At 34.2% G+C, this 23,784-nt stretch overlaps 1 protein-coding gene across 2 annotated transcripts in view; it reads left to right on the top strand.

Moving 5' to 3' along the window:
* LOC108909108 (alkaline phosphatase-like) overlaps positions 1–23,784 on the top strand; it is a 316,537-nt gene that overhangs the window by 288,263 nt on the left and 4,490 nt on the right. For both annotated transcript variants that reach the window (XM_018713342.2, XM_023454755.1), the window contains one exon: positions 20,305–20,499. In XM_018713342.2, coding sequence (XP_018568858.1) covers positions 20,305–20,499 — 195 coding nt within the window. The remainder of the gene's footprint in view (positions 1–20,304; positions 20,500–23,784) is intronic.

Here is a 23,784-nt window from a genome sequence, read left to right on the forward strand (position 1 = left end):
TATTCAATGAAACATTGATATGTTTTGCTATTGATATGTCGAGAACGACATCCTTAATATATTATCATTTTCTTTTAAGTACTCAATATTATCATTATTGTCACTGTCTATTAACTCAGCGAGGTAACATACCGCTTGCGACATTTGATATGTTCCTGTAAATAATATTTTAAGATCGTTTTCAGTTAACTCTGGAAAATCTATGAGGGATGTAGATGATAGTGTTGTAAAAGGTTTTTTGCGGCGACTAAGATTTTCTGTTTCACCTAGATCTTTTAGTGTATTTTTTTGTATTTCACGTTCTCTCATACAATTAATTATGGTATCAGCAAGTTCTAAATCTGAGTTCAACTTATCTTTTTATTTTTATATATAAATATCTTTATTTTTTTCTATAATATCTGTAAGTGTAATACGTCAGTTAAAACTTACACAAATATTGCAACTTCACAAAGATCTCACACATCACTGTCGTGGTATATTCTAAAGTTCTAACAAGTATCAGTTCACAATACTGTACCTAGCAACATAAAATGATTATTTTGAATATGATCCACCCATCGCAGATCTATGTAACTGCTATGCATTGTAGCTTAAGACTCACTGATTATACGTGATTTTTTTGGTTAGTGTATCTCGAGAAATAGCCACAAAAAACCACCCTTCATTTTTTCAATTTTTTTTTCTCACTGTTTATATAGTTGAAAAACTATGAAAAAAATATGCAATATAATTCTTATCAGTAGCTTTCATATGCCGTTGGATTTATTCAAATATCTATCATAGTTTTATAGAAAAATGATTTTGAAGTTAAGGGTTGCAACCCCATTTTTTTAAAAATGAGCAAAGATAGAGCTCTGATAATTGGTCAAAAGTTATTTCTATCAACAAGCAACACACTGAAGACACCATTGTTAAAAAACACGCCAGTGCAGATTTCACGTGGAAACCCGGTGAGACCCTTTCACTTAAAGGAAAGACCGTGGTAGCTAGCCGGTTGAAATCATAAGCCGAGGCTGGTAATCAAAGTGGTCATTAGCAAAGCTTTCGCTACAAAGGATTAAGGTGTATGAAAAATACATAAAAGCCTTTGGTTGTAGCTTTTGTACCAGTCCGTCTACATTTTTTAATTAAATTCATTCCCCCCGCACTTTATCCATCCGTTCCGCGTGTTTCTTTTAATTTGCGACTATTATACACCACTCCAGCAGTGACCCATTTGCTTAAGCTGACGTCTAGGTTTTGTATAATTTTTAATTAAGCGTGGATTGTTTGTTGTACGGAGCAACTGGATAAAATACCTTTTGCACGTTTTAATTGCTGTTTATTTCAACTCTTTACCCTCTTCTCCATTCGCTTTCAGGACGCGTCCTAATGAGACCTTTCGCGACATATAGAGGGGCGTTTGTTTATTTCATTAATTTAACAGAAGGTGGCGCGAGGGCGGAATATTCGAGCGGCCTATCCCGATGATACTACCACCCAAACATAAGAAGTTTAAATTGGAATGGATCTCGCACGGCAGATGTTCTTGTTTGCGCTGCTACTGAAGCGAATGAAATATTCATCCTACGGGGAGAATCAAATAAAAGGACATTTACGTTATGTGGCACTAAATACAGACCCTCCATAAATGTTTACAAGACACGTGACCAGTAATTTTATTTAAAACAATAGTTTTATTTCTTTCACGTTGGAAATAAGAAAAATAACGTTAAAACAAACATTCTGTTCTACTGGCTGGTGATTGGTGTAATTTTTCACGACATTGTAACTAATGGCGCTGAATTGACATGTATTTTTCAGTTAAATCTGTCATCCGTGTCTATTATCGTTTTAATTCATTTTTTCATTTCACTTTGACACTTCGTTAAGTCGACCTCCGCTGCTCTTCATAAGCGTGCGGAACAAGATCGAATTCTGCTTAAATTCAGACTGTTCACGGTTTAATTTTGTTGATATTTTATTTAATTTGGAATAATTTAATATATCTACCACTGATTGGCTGTTGAAGTGGCTGAATTAAAAAAATGTTGAAACATACCGTGGTTTGTTTCAACTTTTTAATACAAAGCCCTCATGACCGTCGAGCGCAGGCAACCAACAATTCATGGTTGGTAAGAGCAAATGAGAATCCTTAAACATCAATGGAGTGATCGAAGGAGTTACATGTAATTAAATAAAATTGTTTTTAAAATTGATTGACATGAGCTATCGATATTAAACTTAATACACACACACATAATTTAGTATTATATAGGTACATACGAAACGTACTTTAGTTTTTCCGTTGAACTGCTTTTAACTTTATTAAAAGGAGAAAACTATCAAACTTCACTTGTTAATGAACAAATTTATGTATAGCTGGTTTCGGAGATGCCTTCCAGGTGACGTAATCCTTGTGATGGTCGATGATGGATTTAGGCGCTCTAGGTCGTCAAACTGGTCCCAAGTGCTTGGTTTTCCAATGGTAAATAGGGTTTGCACTTCACCTGCCGTTGTATTTTCCCATAGCACTTCACTAATTTTTATTTGACAATTTATACTTTGCACTTTTGGTTAAATAACATTTGTTCCCATTATATATTTGGTCAGTAGAGAAAAATTTTAACTGGGTAAGTACTTAATGTTAGTTATTTCCAATTTTGTTGATTAAATATTCAAACTGATGACCGCCCGCTTCCATACATGAAAGAAGATTTTGTTCGAAACCTTCGCGCACATTCCGAAGCATTTCCGGAGTGATTTGATGGCATTCGTCGACGATTCTTTGACGCAAGTCTTCCAGCGACGATGGCTGTGTTTTATAGATTTTACTTTATAGGTATTCCCACAAAAAGAAATCAAGGGGAGATAAAACCGGTGATCGTGGAGGCCACTCAATGCTGCCGTAGAAAACGTTGGTCCAAATACTGACGGACAATTAACGCATAATGCGGAGGAGCACCGTCCTGTTGACAAAACAAATGATTTTTTTCAATAATATCAGTCAAGGGTCAATAGCGTCTTCCAATAGTTGCAAATACATTTGGCCAGTTAAATTACCAGGTAGAAAAAAATGAACCACCAGCCGGTCACCGAAAATTCCAGCCCATACATTTAATTTTTCCGGTTGCTGTGTATGCACCTCGTGAAAACCTCTTGGGTTTGAATCGGACCAATAGCGGCAATTGTGACGATTTACCGTCCTGTTCAAGAAAAAACTACATTCATCAGAAAAATAGATGTTAAAAAGGAACTATGGATCGTTCCCTGCTCACTCACTCATTATTTCGCAAAATTGCAATCGGCGCGGCGGTCATAATCATCCTCATGAAGTTCCTGGACTAAATGTATTTTGTATGGATGGAATTTATTCTACTTCAAAATGGTTTGTATGCTAGTTCGATTGATCCCAGACACATCTGCCAGCTGCCTCGTACTTAATGTAGGATCAAGGTTTTCCAATTTCTCGTTTTTTATTGGCTATGTTCCCTTTCTTGAATTTTTTTTTCTAACTCTAGAATATACTTCCTCCTGATATGTCGATCTTGATGTTGTTCATTAAATAGCTGAGCTGTTCTATTCGCATATTTATTGTTCATAAAGTAAAGTGAAATGATATCTACCCTTTCCGCAATGGAATAAACCATAGTGTTTAATTTTCAAAAGCACAATTAAATCAACTACCAACCAACGCTTCCAAATAATACTAGAAAATAATTTGGAATCCACTAATTTTACGTTCATTGTGTGTGTGTGTGTATAGCATTCATTTCAGTTTTTTACAATTTTTTTTACGAAAGTGATAACAAATCGTAAAAAACCAATGTAACGCAGGAAATACTAAATTTATACCATTGGCGTTAACTCGAATGACTGACATTTTTACCATTATTAATTGTTTGTACATAAGTTTCAACTTTAAAATCAAAATTCTTAATAAGTATTGGGCAGAATTATGAAATTTAAAGTCTGCTGTAAAGAGAATTGTAAGAGCTTTCAAAAGAAATATTACTCAACCTTCAATGCCATTTAAATATTTCGGGGTGATGCTTGGGGGTGAAAGTGGCGGAGTCAAAAATACCAGCAAAGAATGTCCCCCTTTAATCTAAAATCGACAGATCTGAGCGTTTTTTCTACAATCTTGACGTAGTTCTTGAAAATGGCTCTGTTTCGTTTTCATTTGGCTACCCTGTATATTGTTGCCTTCTACAGCTTATTTAATTCAAAATGTTACATTATTTAGTTTTTTTTGATATATTGACGTATTCATCTAACGATTTTTATTAAACAAACTTATTCCATATGTAAATTTTATCCTTCATTTTCTCATGTCTAGTATTTCACATCCCTGTTGTCAGTTTTCTCTACTTTTATAGCGTGAATATGTTTAAATTTTCAACAGTACGTTTTGTTATTTATTTATATAACGTTTCAACTTAGAATATCATAACAATATATTAGCTTTACAGAAACAATAGAATGTTGTTTTAATGTTTAGCGCTTCATCTAACAAAAAGTATTATCACTTTAAAATAACACGTCGCTAAGCTATACGATACAGTATGTTTTACTAAATTCCGGGTAGCCCGGTTTACATGCTAAATTACTTAAATCCGTGTTTTACAATATGAGTCATTTTGTAATAGTTGAAAATTATTAAATTAAGCTAGCAATAAATGGCAAATTTGAAATATCATTTCTTATATTCAAACACTGCGAAGTTGGTGGTCACAACTCAAATGCTACGTAAAACCTTAAACGCCTGTTAATGAGCGTTTGGTTTGGTGAATTCAGCAGTCAGTGAATACTTCCTCAATCCTCAAATTGCGATTTTGTCGTCGAGGGGGGCGCCTTTCCGCCGTAAGACTTCCGACCCACCCTGGATTTCCCTAACAAAGGATCTACCTGCCAAAGAGGACTTTATGCAGTCACTTATAGATCCTTTAGCATCCTGGGCGTGTAACTCCAGGCGACAATCTGGATTACCAGTGTCAAAGGTCCAAACAAGCTTACAGGAAACATCGGAGGTGCTTTCCTTTATTCGATTTACCCCGTGCATTAAGTCGATATCTTATTCCCCTGGCCCGATACCAATCCAATTTTTTTGCCACGGTTTTAAGTCTGTGACGTGAAATGGGCGAGGGATGGTACAGCAATGAAGTAAGTAAAGTTTCAGGTTGGGTGGGATTATTTTTTCTGTAGCGAACTTCACAAACTTCTGTCCTAAAATGTAAAATATGTAAAAGGTAATTTAATTAATAATATTTTACATTTAGTAACACATTAGAATTAAACATTTCCGTTGTATTCTTGAATAAACTGTGTTTTCGATAGTGGCGATTTGCAAGTAAGATTTAATGGATGATATTCCTTTTTCAGAGATAATCATTTATTAAGACAAAAGGTTCAAATTTCGTGTTGTCATTTTATAATTTTTTGGAAATTGGTGTTTGCTATCGAAGAAAAAATAAGAGTATCTTTCAGAAAATTCCGTTATTTTTGCAAACTTTTCATTTGCGTAGAAGTTACTCAAAAATAAGATAATAGTATCACACAATTTACTTCCCTGGATTATTTAATTTATTGTTACTGTATTAAAATTAAATTGGTTTGTGATACACGTTTGGGAAATATAAACAGAAACAGATTTTTTTACGTAAATTGTTTCCTTCATACGATTTTTTTTATTATTTCTTGAGGTACTCTTTGCTTTTTTTACATCCTATATGTATACAACCTATTGTATACTCATAACTAGGCTTAGTGCGGCACGGAGTTTAACAGGACCGTAGTCAGTTTACGAATGAAAATATTAATATGTTTACAGAAAATATGTTGCAACATAGTACTATTATTACCAAAGAGCAAAGCTAAGTAGAGGATAAAATACCTATACAAATTTAAATGACACCACTTACCCTATAAACCTTAGTGCTGAGACAAGACTTCCGTGGCATATTGGAAAGAGTTAAAACATATTACTACGTGCTTTTCTAAGTATTCTTTAGTGAAACGGCGTCATTTATCACTTAATATTAACTTGTGTAGGGAAAATGACCGTTCAACGTCTACTGTTGACAACGGACAGTATGAGCATTTGTTGAGGTATGAACTATATATTAATATATTTGTTGGTAACTCCTGATATGTACCTACCAGATAAAACTTTACATATGTTTTCCAAAATGGTGTATCCTGGATTTTTTCCAACAGTCTTTGCATTTTTATCTACCTATATATATTTTTGTACATCATCCATTATATCAAATTGTTCATTTAGGAAATCTGGCCTTACTCGAGACGAGAAAAAAGTGTCGAGAATGATTCTGAAAATATTTAGTTCCTGTTCCTTTAGTTGATTATTTTATTTTTGTTTTGTTAATTAAAGGATTGTGTTTATAAGTGATAAATTAATAGGATGAACGTTTTTGTATCTTTAAATTAAAGCTTGTTTTTTTTAAGATTTCTTCGGTTAAATTCCTTATTTACTATTTGTTTACTTAAAAGACTGCATAATTAATGAATATTAATAATTATTGGAAGAAAGGTACGATTCAAAAACATTGAAATAAACATAAGTATATTGAAAGTGTTTAATAAAAAAACAAGTTAAATGTTTTTTAAGAAGAAGATACTCAAAGTTTAATTTAGTTTTGTTGTTAGTAGAAGTAGAAACATAAGTAATTAATAAAAATACTAAATAAATAATAAATGTTAATGATGACTGTTAACTATAATAGCATGTTTATATTTCGCATTGCAATACCAAAATTATGACTTTTTAAGTTTTAGAAATTTCTGAGAATTCGAGAATTCCCGGGAATTCCTAGTCGAGAATTCTCGAGCCCCGAGAAAAAAAGTAGGCCGAGAAAAGAGAAACCCTAATACACACGGCCAATACAATTTACATTAGACGTAAAAAAGAAAGGTATCGACGCAATACCAACTACATACTACAAGGTTGCGTGAATACCTGAAAAGTTCAAAACGCGAGTCAGCTGTGAAGGTCACCCACCCTCGCGCCGGCCCTGTTAGACTCTGCACGTGCACTAATCCTACTCATAAGTCATGATCACTAAGTAATAAATCTGTTATTAAAATAAAGTTTTGTTATGGCTTTTTCATTAAAAAATATTTATTTTTATAACTATTTACAAATTTTACTAAAGCCTTGAGTAAAGTTAATCACGATATATTATAGGAAGAACTTTATGAAATTTTACGTGATTTATTACAATTATGTGTCTCATATGTAAAAAATTGGAAACAATATGACATCTATAGAGGCGCACAATCCGTTTATATTTTTACATTGTCAGGGGTTCCACAGAAGTCCAATTTGGGACCATTATTTTTTTATGTATGGCAAATAACTTGCTAGATGTAGTTCACTAATCACGATGTGGTTCACTATTCACTATGTTTCTGTTGAATCAATGTGATATATGTTGTAGTAGAAATGTACATTTATTTTATACTCTAAAACCACGAACAAACCTATGTAAAAAATTACATACAATCGATTCATTAAAAATGTCTCAAGCATATTCCACACGTAGGTACTTAGAAAACGCCCTGTATAGCAAAACTTCCGTCTGCAATTTTTCTCAAAAAAAGTACTTGCGAAATTAGTAGATAGGTTTTTTTAGTGAAACATATTTTATTTAAGTTTGCATGCGTCAAATGTTCTTGCATCTATCCCACTAAAGGAATGTAAAAAAGTTGCAGAAAAAATAAATTAGACGAACGTGGAGACAACACGGAGACTAAAACTGGATTGTCACGGTTCCATCTATAATTTTTTTATACCGCATTTATTATGGAATTCCCTAGGAGCCCGAAGGGATTCCTTATCTTCAAAGTTAATAAATAAGTAACTAGCCTACAAAAGGCCTTTGTTCTATAAATCAATAAGGGTATTAAGAATTCATTATCTGGAGCTATTTGAAGTCTCGCGGAATCTACTGCGTCCAAACAAGTATTCCTATCATCTCCCTAATAACGTATAAATATTCCAGATTGGGAATAAGAAATTTACATCGGCTATGCGTAATCTCCATCGGAACAAAGGATTTTTGATGCAAAAATCTCAAATCCAGTCTGCATAATTATGTAAATTCATAATTCGATTCATGGACGGCACTTTAATCTACTTTCCAAGTTTATGAAAGGGGATAAATTATGACTTCGTTCCACATTGAATATTTCCATCCTATTTTCGTTTCCAATCGCCAGGCGTTTAAATAATGCATAAGGCGTGGCGCAGGACACCATAAACATAAAAAATGTGATAAGGGGGAAACCCTCAACACAATACAAGCGTTCGCAGATTATTTCAATCATTTTTATAATCGTTTATATTACGTAGAACATATTACACACACAATAAAAGCTTTCGATTATTTCGAAAAAAGTTTCAAACAAAAATTGTAGTACACCAAGGGGGCATTTATAGGTCCATACTATGACTTCCGGTCTAGACCGGAAGTGGTGTTTTTAGACCGGAAGATGATTTTTTTAATGGAAACATTTTTTATCACGGATTTCGACTGAAAAACGAAAAAAAATATTTTTCATATTATTTTTTTCGATTTATAAATAAATAAATAAATAAAATAATAAAAAAATAACAATAAATCAAAAACGTAATTATTGTCCAGTATTCCATCTTCCGTACATATCTTAGACGTACGTTGTTCCCAAATTCCTAGTGCAAGACACAGACAATAAACCAATAGTCACTGTTGAAAACACCGAAGCGAAAGAAAAACTAACTACTGTGCTGGTTCGTCAGTGAGTGAATATCCTAAAATGTCACTAAGACGTTCAGAATAATTAGGGAAATGTCCCACTTAATAAAATTATGCCCTACAAACCAGTTTACACACACTTTAAACACAAAGGTAACGAAGCAAAACGTTTCGATTTTTATTTGAGAACGAAACATCAGATTATGTTTTCGGACGAATCCACTTCTTCAATAAATGGCATTATTGCTTCGTAATATTCGCGATACTGGAATACCGAGAATCTTCATTTTAGAATATCCTGTAAGGACAATATACCAAAAAAGTAAATGTTTGGCGAGTGGATCTCTTTTACGGAATAATAGAACCATAATTCTATGAAGATACATGCAACGGGAACAGCTGCTCCAGGTTTTTCACTAATGGCTTGAGAAATTTACCACTAGTCTATTTTTATTTCCAGCAACACGGTTGTCTGGCGTATTCTGCTGGTTTGCTGGATTAGCTAGCATGGTCAACATGGTGTCTAGATTTAACAATCATTGACTTTTACTTGTGGGGCTGATTCAAACAAATTGTATATAGCAGACCTTTGGACAATAACATCGACGACATATCAGGGAAGCTGCACGGTCCATATCTTTAGATTAAGCTATAACAAACTCCTTGGAGGCCTTCTTTGTGTGGCCGTTAGTTTATTATATATACATTTTTAAAAAATTAAGCCAGTTTTGTGTATGCATTGTTTTGTTTTACTTTTTCGAAAGAATAAAAATGAAAGTAGCTCATTCTCGTGACATACATATTTTTTTAATTTTCTGGACAAGCGGTACATCAAATGTTAATTTTCCCTTTGCAAAGCCATTTTAAATACAAGAAAACTTATTATCAAGTCAGCTTTCCTCCGTAATACATGTTTTGATAATGTTTACATCTAGGTGTCTGCACGCTAGTCCATTTTTCACCCTAGATTGTTATTTACATGAGCTCCAACGACGTGAAAATTTCCGTAGACGTTAGGCAACAAACAAGAAGTTGAAAAATATTAAGAAATATATGCAGCAATATTTATATTTTACGATACATTTGATACAGGAAACTCGGGCCGTTTCACGGGGCAAAAGTTTTTATTGCCTCTATTTGTTCTCAGTAACTATCACCTTGCGATTTTTGCTACATTAGGTGTGTGATGTAGGAGAGATACACGATTATGGCCAAGCTCGCGTGGCGTTTCGTTTTGTGTACACGTTGTTATACACGCGTTCCTGTCAAGGAAATAAAAACGTATTTCATTCAAGCAGGGGTGGAAGGTTACGTAATAAAGTCAAATGCTTTTACTTATGATGCTAACTTTTTATATTAACAAATACCCTACGATGCTGGAAGGCGTCAGTTTTAATTTTACGATCGTCGATTTAAGAGCTTTAAGCCTATCGGAAATTTTCAAGAGGTCATTTGACCAAGGATGACTTCCTTATGAATTAATACTGTCACATATAACAATAACTTTAGAAACTATGCCATCAACTCTTGTTGGTACAGGTGAGTACACAGGTAAGCTAAACCTGTCCACCAAAAATGTTTTGCCGAAAACATTTAACATTTTTAACATTTTTGTACGGCATTTCTAAGGTATATAGGTTATACAAAAAAATGATCCTCGACCTAATGCCGTACAAAAATACCAATAGCCAGGAAAATTTTTGATTTTCCGAAAATTTTGGCCCGGATTTTGGTGATTTATTACAGTACGGCATTTATACTGCAAGTTTCGGATCCATAGTAGATAAATTTTTAAGCGATGTCGTACGTACTTGCTGATACAGGGGTTAGGAATACAGGTTGCAACCCTCTATTTGTAAGTAGCGTATGGGGGTGATTTGAATCAACATCAAATTCACTAATTTTAATTCTATTTTATAAAATAATGACATTTTTGGCCTTGCCGTACATTTTTCATGAAACATGTGCTTGCTATAGGAAAATTAATTTCCCTCTGAAAAGCAGGATTTCACGGTAAAAAATTTTTGTACGGCATTAATATATTTTGTAAATACTGACAATAATAATCAACAAAAACAAAATGCCGTACAAAAAAAATGGTCCTAAATGGCTTGAAATATATTTTTGCAAATAAGCATTACTTGCAAGAATTGATTTTATTTTTACTACTATTTTCTCCTTAATACAAATTATTTACTACTGTACGGCCTTTCTATAATAAGACTTATATCATATAGAAATATTTTTCAGTAATGCCGTACATATTTGTCGATACAGGAGTGAGAAACCCCGGATGCAAACCCCTATTCTGACCCTTATGGTTTCCGATCATTGAAAAATGGTCGGCATTATTGCTAAAACGTTATTTAAGATGTAAAATAATTTTTAAGTAATATGCCGTTAAAAACCCGTAGGTCGATATAAAAATTATTAATTTTATAAATTTGAAAAGCTTTCACAAGTACAGAAGTAACATTTTTTAAAAATTCAAAAAATTATTAAAAAATCAATAAAAAAAATCTGCATTCGAATATTTTTTAAAAATTTGGAATTATTTTTATTTTAAAATTAAAATTACCGCTTTGAGATTCTAGCTGGCCATCGAAACATCTTCTTTCTCTGTCTCTTTTTTCTTTTCGCCGTGTAAATTTGTATGTGGCTTTATTCATGTTTATAACCGACAATCATAAAGTTGTTTTTCTACAAAACTGTTAAAAGTGGGCTTTTTAATTGTCATTTTTGATGTTAAAAATGTCATTTTTTGACACGCGTGTTAAAAGTAAGTTACTTTTAACACTAGTGTTAAAAGTAAATCAAAGTTTATTTAAATTTTGTTTTGAAAATTAATAAAACGTTTTAACAAACACATGAACAACTTTTTATTTTAAATAAGTACAAACCAACATTTTAACTAGTTATTACTANCCGCCAAAAGTTAAGCCCACGTTTTTTTATGCGCATAGAAAAATTTTCATTTCCAGTGATATTTGAAAGCCAAAAAGCCAAAAATCTCCGTGGATATACGATTTACCCAAATGTGGACTTTTTGAAATAGATGCTGTCTGGACTATATGGTTTAGAGGGATTTGCCATAGTTATTATAAGTTTAACTTCATAAATTTACAGTATATATAAGGTTTCGTACTGCTTATTGACATCACTCCACACATTTAATAACCAAAGTAGTCAGCTGCACTGTCGAAACGCGTTATTGTATATGTCGCGCTTGCCATTTACTTACCGATGACGTCAACGTATCGACATCCCAGTCCATGATGTTTGCGCGCGAAGCGAACCGATTAAAACTTTAATATCTAATAACTTTTTAAAAATAAATTAATATAACAAAACTTTTACATATTGTCTGTAGTATTTAGTGTAGATACAAAAACTATTAAAATATTTTTTCTGCAAGAAGCCTATTTTAGGTTATAATGAATTACTATTGAACTGAATCATTTAAATGAACTTCATAATATGTGGTCTAGGCTAATGAAATGGAATCACAACAATTGATTTTTTTAAACTCCTGAAAAACTACTGTCAAAACCGCACCATTTTGCGTTGTCACGTCATTGCAAACTTACTTTAAATAGAGTTTATCTCATTGCAAAATATTAAATATGCTCCAGATAAAAGTTATAGGGCTTTGAAGTGACTCTATTAATGTGTGATTTGGGACAGAAATGGAAACGAAGGCACGGTGCAGTGATACTGACACAGACAACGAGAAGCACCTCTTAACGATTTTCATCCGCGGGACGTAGAGCACTGCTGTTGCCTGGCGCGAATTCCCAGTTGTTGTACTCGGAATTATCTGAAACTCGGCGGGAACCAGTGTTTTCCCAATGTTAATTAAAATCTACCGATGCTAATAAACGCTTATTAATTAAGTGTTAAATTTTTGAACTTCCGTAATTAAATTTTGCGCGAATTGGGCACTTGCGGAGCGGCGTAGTAATTTAATAAAGGTACTAATTAGCATAATGTCCTGTAATTTGACGGGCGAACGGATCCTCGAGCTGAGAGGGGTTCCATCAAGCATCTACTGTAATAATATATCGGAAAGAATTTAATTAGCCGCAGCAGATGTTTCGTATAAATAAAGGAAGCACTTCGGAATTAAATTTCGTTCGGAACAATGGGTTTATTAATTTTTTTTGGGCGATAAATCGGCACGGGGGCGTTATAATTTTAATATGTTAATTTAAATGTTGATATTTTACGTTTTCACAACTAATTTAACCAACAATAAACGTATTAATGCAATTTGAGCATTACTTCAGGCATTATTTGTATCGTCTCAACTATTAAAACTACCCTAAAGTCTCATCAATACGTAACATGAGGGGTTATTTATTTATTAACTAGCAACGCGCTCCGGCTTCGCACGGGCAAATATAAAATAGCCCATGTTACTCCGAGGAGATGTAGCTTTCGGTAAAATTGGTTGAGTAGTTTTTGAGTTAAATCGTANGGTTCATAAACACTGCGAACTGTATGGTATTTTTTGATTTCTTATTTTTATTGAGTTTAAAGTTCTTCCGATTGTTTTGTAGAAAAAATAGTGTATGATATACGTGTTAAAAGTGATTTTATTTTGTTCGTGAAGTTAAAAAACTCGCTACGCTCGTTTTTTAATCGTCTTCACTCACAAAATAAAATCTTACTTTTAACACGTATATCATAAATAGCTATTTTGTAACAAATGCACTTTTAAATTATCTTTACTAATTTTAAACATATATTGTATGCCAATGGCTTCATCACAATTTTTGCATAAATATATTGTTCAAACAATTATAACAGAATTTGCAAATATGCAAATGCGAGGGTACTGTTACTTCAAAACATATATTGTATCACTGTTTTAAATGTAAGTATTTATATAGGAATTCTCATGAATAAGTATTGAGTTAAAATTAATTGTTTATTATTATATTTATTACAAAATAATACTTTATTGCACCTCATTAAATTTCTAAATTTCTCAAAATATTTTCGCGATTCTCTATACACAATTTTTTTTTAATGTTAAAGATAGTGCCATCATAATTTCTACGGTATAAATTAAATTTCTCTTGAAACTAGGATAAAACTCATTTTGGACTTATACAATTCCGGAGAATTGTTCCAACGAATATGTACGACATTGCAATTTTCATTCTTTATGTTATATTTCTGATGAAAATTTGTAAATGCCGTATAGTTATTAATGACCTAAAAATGTAGTAAAAATTTAATGAGAAATATTATCAGCTATGTTAAATCCATTAGTTAAAAATGTACGGCATTGTTTTTTTGAATAACCTATATACTTTAGAAATGCCGTACAAAAATGTTTTGCCGAAAACCACCACCCCTTAGTGGACAAGTTTCTAAAGTTATTGTTATATGTGGTAGTATTGATTTATAAGTAATTCATGTTGGGTCAAATGACCTCTTGAAATTTTCCGATGGGCTTGTAGTCTATTTGGAACACACGTTGTATATTCTGTAATATGTTTCTGTATTTTGTTTAAATAAAAAGTCTTGAAGAACTCTAGAAAATATTTATTGCAATAATCACACTGCACAGTTCTAAATCAAAATGAATTTTAGGTTATAATGAATTACTAAATCATTTAATATGTGGTCTAAGCTACAATTTAATGAACTGGAATCACAAGAATTGATTTTCTTAAACTCCTGAAAAACGACTGTCAAAACCGCACCATTTTGTATTGTCACATCATTGCAAACTTACCTTAAATAGACTTTATCTCATTGTAAAATATTAAATAGGTATGCTACAGGCAAGAGTTATGAGGGTTTTAAGTGACTTTATTAATGTGTGATTTGGGACAGAAATGGAAACGAAAGCACGGTGCAGTGATACTGACACAGACAACGAGAAGCTACCTCTTAACGATTTTCATCCGCGGGACGTAGAGCATTGCTGTTGCCTGGCGCGAATTCCCAGTTGTTGTACTCGGAATTATCTGAAACTCGGCGAGAACCAGTGTTTTCCCAATGTTAATTAAAATCTACCGATGCTAATAAACGCTTATTAATTAAGTGTTAAATTTTTGAACTTCCGTAATTAAATTTTGCGCGAATTGGGCACTTGCGGAGCGGCGTAGTAATTTAATAAAGGTACTAATTAGCATAATGTCCTGTAATTTGACGGGCGAACGGATCCTCGAGCTGAGAGGGGTTCCATCAAGCATCTACTGTAATAATATATCGGAAAGAATTTAATTAGCCGCAGCAGATGTTTCGTATAAATAAAGGAAGCACTTCGGAATTAAATTTCGTTCGGAACAATGGGTTTATTAATTTTTTTGGGCGATAAATCGGCACGGGGGCGTTATAATTTTAATATGTTAATTTAAATGTTGATATTTTACGTTTTCACAACTAATTTAACCAACAATAAACGTATTAATGCAATTTGAGCGTTACTTCAGGCATTATTTGTATCGTCTCAACTATTAAAACTACCCTAAAGTTTCATCAATACGTAACATGAGGGGTTATTTATTTATTAACTAGCAACGCGCTCCGGCTTCGCACGGGCAAATATAAAATAGCCTATGTTACTCCGAGATGTAGCTTTCGGTAAAATTGGTTGAGTAGTTTTTGAGTTAAATCGTAACAAACAAATAATAAATCATCTTTCATCTAATGCGACCCTAATATTAATTTTAAAATAATTCACGATATATCTATATACCTAAAGACAACAAACGAACTCAAAACTAAAAATGCAAAACCTTTAAATTTAAAACAATATAGGTAACTACCAACAATGTGAAAACAAAACGAATTAAATTAAAGTACCTATGTTCAGGACTATCAATTTTAATTAATAAGTAAGTAGTTAGGTATCTAACTACCTAAAGAAAACAAACACGAAACAAAAATGCGACTATGAAGTTTTAAATGATTCACAATGAGAAAAAAAACAAACAAATTATTAAAACTCAATGAAATAAAAGTATGTTTGCAAGTATCTATGTATGTTCCGACTACCTAAAGACAACAAATACAAAACAAAAATGTGATCTTAAAATATCGAACGCAATTATAACATTCCAACAACACCCAGAAAGAAAACACAGTCGTCAGTCGTCACCTCCATTCGCTCCAAGTCAGTTTATTAAAGGATCACGCGCGCATTATCGTTCGGCTTATTAGCTAAACACTAGGCAAGAGCGAGGCGCTTGAATTTTATTCTCACGTCCATATTTTTTTTGCGATTACTCCTAAGATATTCATTTAAATTATATGGTGTAATAGAGTAAAATAATGTGCATGAAATGCTTAAAGCCTCTAACTTATTTAAAATGATAAGGATTAATACCGTATTTGTGTAAATAGCTTTTACATTACCGCTTGATAATTGCCAATTTTTTAAAGTATTAAAATGGATATAGGTAGTATCTATCTAGTAGTATATCTTTAACATATAGACATATGCCATCGCGGACTTTTCTGTAGGCATATATAAGATACACAATTCCACCATACATTCATACACTACATAAACTTTCGGACCACCCTCACGGCTCGGACGCGAGGCGCGGGGTCACGGGGCGCCCGCGCGGTCCGGTCGAATCAAGGCGACACGAAATTAATTTCGTTGCGCATTATTTTGATTTTGCTATATCTCCTAAGGTATTCATTTAATTTGCATGGTATAAAGGGAAAAAATAATCTTCATGAAATGCTCAAGCCAACTAACGTATTTAAAATGATAAGGACCGTATTTGTGTAAATAGCTTTCCAATTACCGCTTTATAATTGCCCATTTTTTAAAGTATTAAAATGGCTATAGTCTGTTATCCTTAAGAGATAGACATATGCCATAGCGGACTTTTCTGTAGACCTATATAAGATACACAATTCCACCATACATTATTTTGTTATATCTCAAAGGGTTTAGGCAGCGTTTTCGTTGAAAGCTCCCAGACGGCTTATTTTTTTCCGACATCTCCAATAAATATCGTTAATGTATACAAAAACTTAACAAATTATATACTAAAACCTTCCTCGAAAATCGGTGCAGTAGTTTTTTAGTTTATCGCGAGCAGACAGACAGACAGACGCGGCGGAGGACTTTGTTTTATAATATGTAGTGATAGTGATCTATCTGTGTCAATTTGCGAAAGGAAGCTCATTAATTGACATTTACACTTCAATTCTGATACATAGGAACTTAGAAATGTACGCTCACTCAAATGGGAATTTCAACAAAGGTTTTTTTTAATAACAATAAGAACAAAACAAACAAACATAACGGGAACATAACGGATTCAAACAGCATTATTAATGATTAATTTACACACGATACGCAATTCGAGATTCAGGGCGTTACGGATACATAGCAAATTTTGGAGACAAGGTATTACCCACTACTAAATTAACCCGGAAAATCTAAAGTTAAGTAGACTGCCCAGTGTGGAACCCAAAGGGGAACTGTTTTTTCCGGAGATTTCGATACCTGGCTCCGACCCCGCCCATGGTGGGTTCCGAAGTTTTTCCCTCGCCTGATTTGCTATTCAGACCTTGTCGGTTTGATTCCTCTCTGAATCTCGGATACGCTTTAGGAAAAATTTTACTATATCATGTTAATAATTTACCTAACGACCTGAATTTACATTTATCCCTATTATTATACCTTCCTCTCGTGAGATTGGTCAGCCTCATATTAACATATTTTATGTAGCTTTGAAAATCTGCCTAAAATCCCAGCTAACAGTCTATAACAATAGACAATTTTTCATTATCTTGAAATCTCAACTTTTTTCTGAACGTGGTTCGTGCGCAATTATCAAATATTCATTTTTTCCCTGCTATCATGCTAGCTTGGCGCCCGATAGGCGCAACACTTGAGAGCCACATGGCCACCCTTGTCTGTCAGTAGTCAGCAGCCCTACGGTAAAAGAAATTTGATGTTTGATAGACTAAACCACTATACTCATAAGATGTCCGCATGACGCAGTTATAGTTCATGCTCAAGGTTATTCGGAGGTTAACTGAAATAAATATCTGAAAAATACCTACTTACAAGGTGTTTGGGTCATTGGAAACCACTATCTGGTGACCTTGGATTTGACTTTGAAAACTATGAATACCATAGGATGTATTACATAGTCTTTTGAGACAGTGTCACCATCTTCAGCATATTCTGAGGTAGTAGTGAGAAATATCCTCAATGTGAAACCAATAATTATGCTAAGGACATAAATAACTCCATATAGATGTCGTATTATCAATATCTCTCTATCCTGACGAGATGACAATCCGAGAGGTTCGAGAGGGGTATTTGACCTTGAGATAATTTTGAAAATGAAAAAATAATTCAACCGCGTCGCTAAACATAATATTTATCGTCCTTTCAGTGTCAAAAAATGTATTACCATCAAAAAACAAGAGTTAACTTTCAAATAACATTACATATGACCTTCAAAGGTAAATCATTCGCTTATCCGAACGTAAAATTTCTCGCCCTTTTAGTGTCCAGAGTTAAACATTATATTACCATGAAAAAACCAATAGTTGACCTTCAAATAACCTTGAATATAACCTAACCTAACCTAACCTTGAATATGACCTTAAAATCCAGGCACAAACATTGCATTACCAACAAAAAACAAGAGTTGACCTTCTAATAACCTTAAACTCGAGCTGACTTCGTCAAACAGATACCGGATTTGGATTTAGCGACCACAGAAACTTGCGCGTATAGTAGTTTGGACTATCACACATTGTTTTACCTGGAAGATCCACGCCACCGTCCCTGTTGAAATTGTTCGGATTTTTGTAAATTTCCAATGCTTCTCTGTATAGTCGGGGTCAAAATCTTCTCTCTCTCACCACCATGTTGGCTTCACTCAGATCTACTGTGTGTCCCGTGTCTGACCTATGCTCTGATACTGCAGATTTTTCCCAGTTGTTATTTTTGAGGTGACTTTTGTGTTACTTTAACGTCGTGTTGATGTGTCTTCCTGTTTGTCCTATGTAGACCTTTCCGCAAGAGCAAGAAATACTGTACAAACCGCGGCCCTGGATCTGGCCGTTGTTGCAGGTCTTTGGAAACGCTGCCGCCACCTTCTTTACAAGGCTGAAAACTGTGTTGATATTCCTCTTCTGCAAAAGACGCCCGATTCTATCTGTACAACCTTTGACATAAGGTAAATACGTCGTCGCTAAGTACTCCTGTTTATCCATGGGCGTATGTCTCCTCCTTATAGGTCGTTCGATAATAATTCATCACCGAGCGCGGATCATCAGCGAGCCAAGACACTTTGCCGATGAACTAGAGCACCTACTCACGGCCCTGAGAGGGAATGGCTACACGGCGAGAAATATCGAACGACCTATCAGGAGGGGACATACGCCCATGGAGAAACAGGAGTACTTAGGGACGACCTTACGTGAAAGGTTGTACAGATAAAATTGGGCGTCTTTTGAAGAAGAGGAATACCAACACAGTATTCAGCACTGTAAAGAAGGTGTCGGCAGCGTTTCCAAAGACCTGCAACAACGATCAGCTCCAGGCCTCGGTATGTACAGTATTCCTTGTTCTTGCGGAAAGCTCTACATAGGACACACAGGAAGACACATCAACACGAGGTTAAAGGAACACAAAAGTCACCTCAGAAATAACAATTGGGAAAAATCGGCAGTAGCAGAGCATAGGGCAGATGCGGGACACACAGTGGATCTGAGTGAAGCCAACATGGTGATGACAGAGAGAAGATTTTGACCCCGACTGTACAGAGAAGCATTGGATATTTACAAAAATCCGAACAATTTCAACAGGGACGGTGGCGTGGATCTTCTGGGTATATGGAAGGGAGTCATTCGTGAAAGCAACCCACTGGAATATCAACAACGAGGTCACCCACCGGAACGTCGTGGATCAGTGACCACGTCAAATATAAATAGTGACAAGATTAGTAGATCTCCAGTTTCAGAGTAACTTCTGAAGAAGAGAGCGATTGGTCTCTCGAAACGTCAAGAGTTGTAAATCGACGATGTGGCAACCAGCTCGGAAATCATTCAACCAATTAAGCAATTAGTTGCAAAAAAACGAACGAAATTAATTAACAAAATAAGAGCAATAATTTCACGTCAATCGGATTGGACTTTGGTATACATGTTGGTATTTGAATTGACCGATATTGGTGAAATATGACTTTAGATACCTTAAATTGTAGGTAATTTAATTGCCTACAACATAAAATGGCTAATTTTCCGATAAGTCGTCTGGATTTTGATGGGCAGTCAAAATAGTGAAAAAACACGTTTTGCCACTTATTTGCACAACTTAGCGTCACTTCTTTCAAGTTACTTTTTTGATGTTATGATTCTACATACCCTTCCTCGTCATGAAGTGCAATAAAATGTCTACTAACAATTTTTTTAATTTTTTAGGTTTTATGATCTAATTCAACTGGAGTATTTCTCTTTATCAAATCTGGGCACACAGATGAAGCAGCGATAACAGGGCGTATCGTCCGACCATTCCTTAATTAATATCAGCGACCGCCACTCGTCCTAATTGCCGTCTTTGTTTCAGGCGGGAGGATCGACCACGCTCACCACTACAACAACGCCTACCGGGCTCTGGACGAGACGCTGGCCATGGAGACGGCCCTCCTGGCCGCTCTGGCCCTCGTGAATCCCACGGAGACCCTAATCATCGTAACCTCGGACCATTCGCACGTTCTGACGATGGGAGGACAGGCCACCCCAAGGGGGCACCCCATTCTCGGTAAGACGCACTGCCGCAGCCGAGCAAATAGGGGATGTTTCGCATTTGTAACCTTTGCAGTCGGTGGGGTAGATCCGAGTGGTTGGAAATTAACTTCGGCCACTGGGGGGTCGCGCTTGTGTGAGTGTCCAACTGGCGTCTGAATAATATACAGGGCGATTAAGGGTTGATGAACCGTGGTTATTAAATAATCGAGCAAAATTTAACATCACTCTCAGTAGTGATGGTTTTATGGGTGCTTTTTAATTGAAATGGGATGCTTTCCATCTTGTAGCTATATCACCTAATGAAAATAGGTTAAACAATTTGAACCCTTTGATTTTCTTTTCAATTATTTGTTATGATTCATGATTCCATTAATTCCTGGTTCATAAATTAAGAAAACTATTTTGGCAAATATCGTCAGACCAACACGATGTTGGTTTTTATATCTCTAGTACGCAAAATTTCCTAATATAACGGTTTTAACTAATATTTTAGTTGCACAAATTACCTACTTTTATCTACAACCCTTTTGTAAGTTACATGAATTATTTTAAATGTAGTAAGTACCTTATTGAAGAAAACGAACGAATATAAAATGTCTTAATACATACATATAAATGTATATGTGTACACATCTATTTTCGTTAAATTGCTATGGTAACCAACATTTTAATATAAATGTTACAGATTATCTAATAGTCCAACCATCCTAGTCAAAATTGTATTAAAAAAAATTGTCCTGTACGGGAGCGGACCGGGAAAATTCAGGAAATGGTCGGACAGTTACAAAAAAGTATAAGAAATTTCACAAACTTGCAAGGGACCAAAGTGGTACAGCATAAAATTCTCTATAAAAAATGTATAGTTATATGTTATTTTTTACGTTATATTTGTATTAACCTACCATATTTGTTGAACAGTTTCTAAATTACAAAAATCATAAGTATATCTGTTATCTAAGTGATAAGAAGTAAGATTGCAATTTTCTTACAAAACAATTGAACCTTTTAAGTATTTATGCATTTCGCGGAGTGCTTTTTCAAGTGGTCTCTTTGTTTATGGAATTAATAAATAATCCATATCTATTAATAAATAGTCCCTATGACCTCGTTCTATTTTTTTCACAATATTATATTCTCTTTCTGCAACTATAACGCTATACAGGGTCGGAAAGTCGCCATGGTTCATTGGCCGTTACGTGAGAGCAATAAAGTAAGTCATAGAAATCCGTGCGATAGAGAAGGATGGCTATAATGAAGACGTCTCATAGTCACCGCCCGTTTCGCCCTTCCACAAATAAGATCCACTTCCACTTGTAATTCAGCGACCGGTGGTCATCTTTGTTTTCGTCGTTTGCCTTTTCTGTAATAGATGTCACTACTTATACAATTCCCACTTCGTATTGCGATATGTTAATACAATCCGTTAACAGAGGGCAGGACCATTTGTCTAAGGAGAAGCGCAGCCCTAGAAAGAGTGATGCCAGATCTACAGATTTTTTTGGAATTGGGGAAATAGGAAATTTTGCTTTATTTTTAAGTCATTTTAAAAAGTATACTTAAATAACAACTAAATGAACTTTAAATGGAGCTGAGCACTATACTCCATTTGAATAACTTCTCAGTAGTGGAAACAAGGTCACTAGATTTACAAACAGAGGTATCTACTAGCTACTGTAAAAAGTTTTCTTTGTTACGCGTTGTGCTGCCCTCTGTTAACGGATTGTATTAACATATCGGAATACCGAAGTCGAAATTGTATAAGTAGTGACATCTATTAAAGAAAACAAAGATGACCACCGGTCGCTGAATTACAAGTGGAAGTGGATCTTATTTGTGGAAGGGCGAAACGGGCGGTGACTATGAGAAGCCTTCATTATAGCCATCCTTCTCTATCGCATGGATTTCTATGACTTACTTTATCGCTCTCACGTAACGGCCGATGAACCATGGGGACTTTCCGACCCTGTATATAGGCTGTCCTATACTATAAGAGGGCCACTTCTATGGATCTCGCTTAATATACGACGTACGTCAAAAATCTTTGTTGTTTGTTGCATTTTTTGAGGACTTTATACTCGTAAAAGCAAATTTGAGATCCATGGCCAACTTTGTAATAATCATAAAAAAAACCGGATAAGTACCGATAGTTTAGGGTCGTCTAACATATTTATTTTAAGAGATAGAGAAAGCTTGTTTTAATTAAATTTCATGGCAAAATTGATATCACTCACCTAGTGTAAACAGATTTTTAAAATATCTTATGTAATTTGCTGCGCCCTCTACGCGGGCAAAAAAATTGTCATCGAAGCAGGCTACAAAAAATTGCTTGTTTTTTCCATACTAGGTGAATGATATCAATTTTACCATGAAATTTTTTAGAATTAAGCATAAAGAAATTAAAAAAAGTGATAAACATTGTATTTTATGGTATTCTATGCACGCAATTATGTCAATATTCCTTAATTAATCGAACGTTTGTACACCAAGTTGGAGATTTTGATAATGTTTTTCTTGGAAATGGTTGAGTTTAGAACACATGTCTATCGCCTGCTAAAATGAAGGCAGTCAAACTTGTAACATCCTGTATAAACAAAAATTTTCAGATAATGGGAGAAAAATTTTAAATCCGCATTATAGTAAACCACCACACATTTATGGTTTACCAAAAATTTATAAACGTGATATTCCTTTAAGACCAATACCAAGTTAATTCTATTAATTCGCCTTTTAATAAATTGGAAATTATTAAACCTTTATTTGGATATTCTGACTCATAAAAACAGTGAACATCTTTTGAAAAAACTTTCTTTAAATATGACAAAATATCCAAAAAATAAAGTAAAAAAGAAAAAAAATTCAAAAATAAATAACTTCAGGCAATAGCTAATAATAAAATATACATTTTTAAAAAACAAATTTAATAAAAACGGCAAATATAGTTGAGGTAGAAAAATAATTCACATTAATCTAGTCATATTGTTAATACCTCCGTCACTGTTTTTTTTAAAAGTTTTGTGTTTTAAATATATTGCTCTTTAATAAATAAATATTTATTAATTTCATTTACAAGGAAGGCATCACAAAGTATTTGTTTGAAATTTCAGTTTATTTTTCAATTCAATATTATAACCGTTTTCTCTGTCAACACGTTTTATATACACAAACTTATGGCAGGCTGTTGGACACACACACACACACACAAAGTATAGAATAGGGGCCTTTATTTCGGTCACTTTTCACTTACCCTCATTTCATCTCGTGAAATATTGACACAAGTGTGTAAATATTACGTCTCGCG

Source organism: Anoplophora glabripennis, unplaced genomic scaffold (assembly GCF_000390285.2).
Source record: "Anoplophora glabripennis isolate ALB-LARVAE unplaced genomic scaffold, Agla_2.0 scaffold375, whole genome shotgun sequence".
NCBI lineage: Eukaryota > Metazoa > Arthropoda > Insecta > Coleoptera > Cerambycidae > Anoplophora > Anoplophora glabripennis.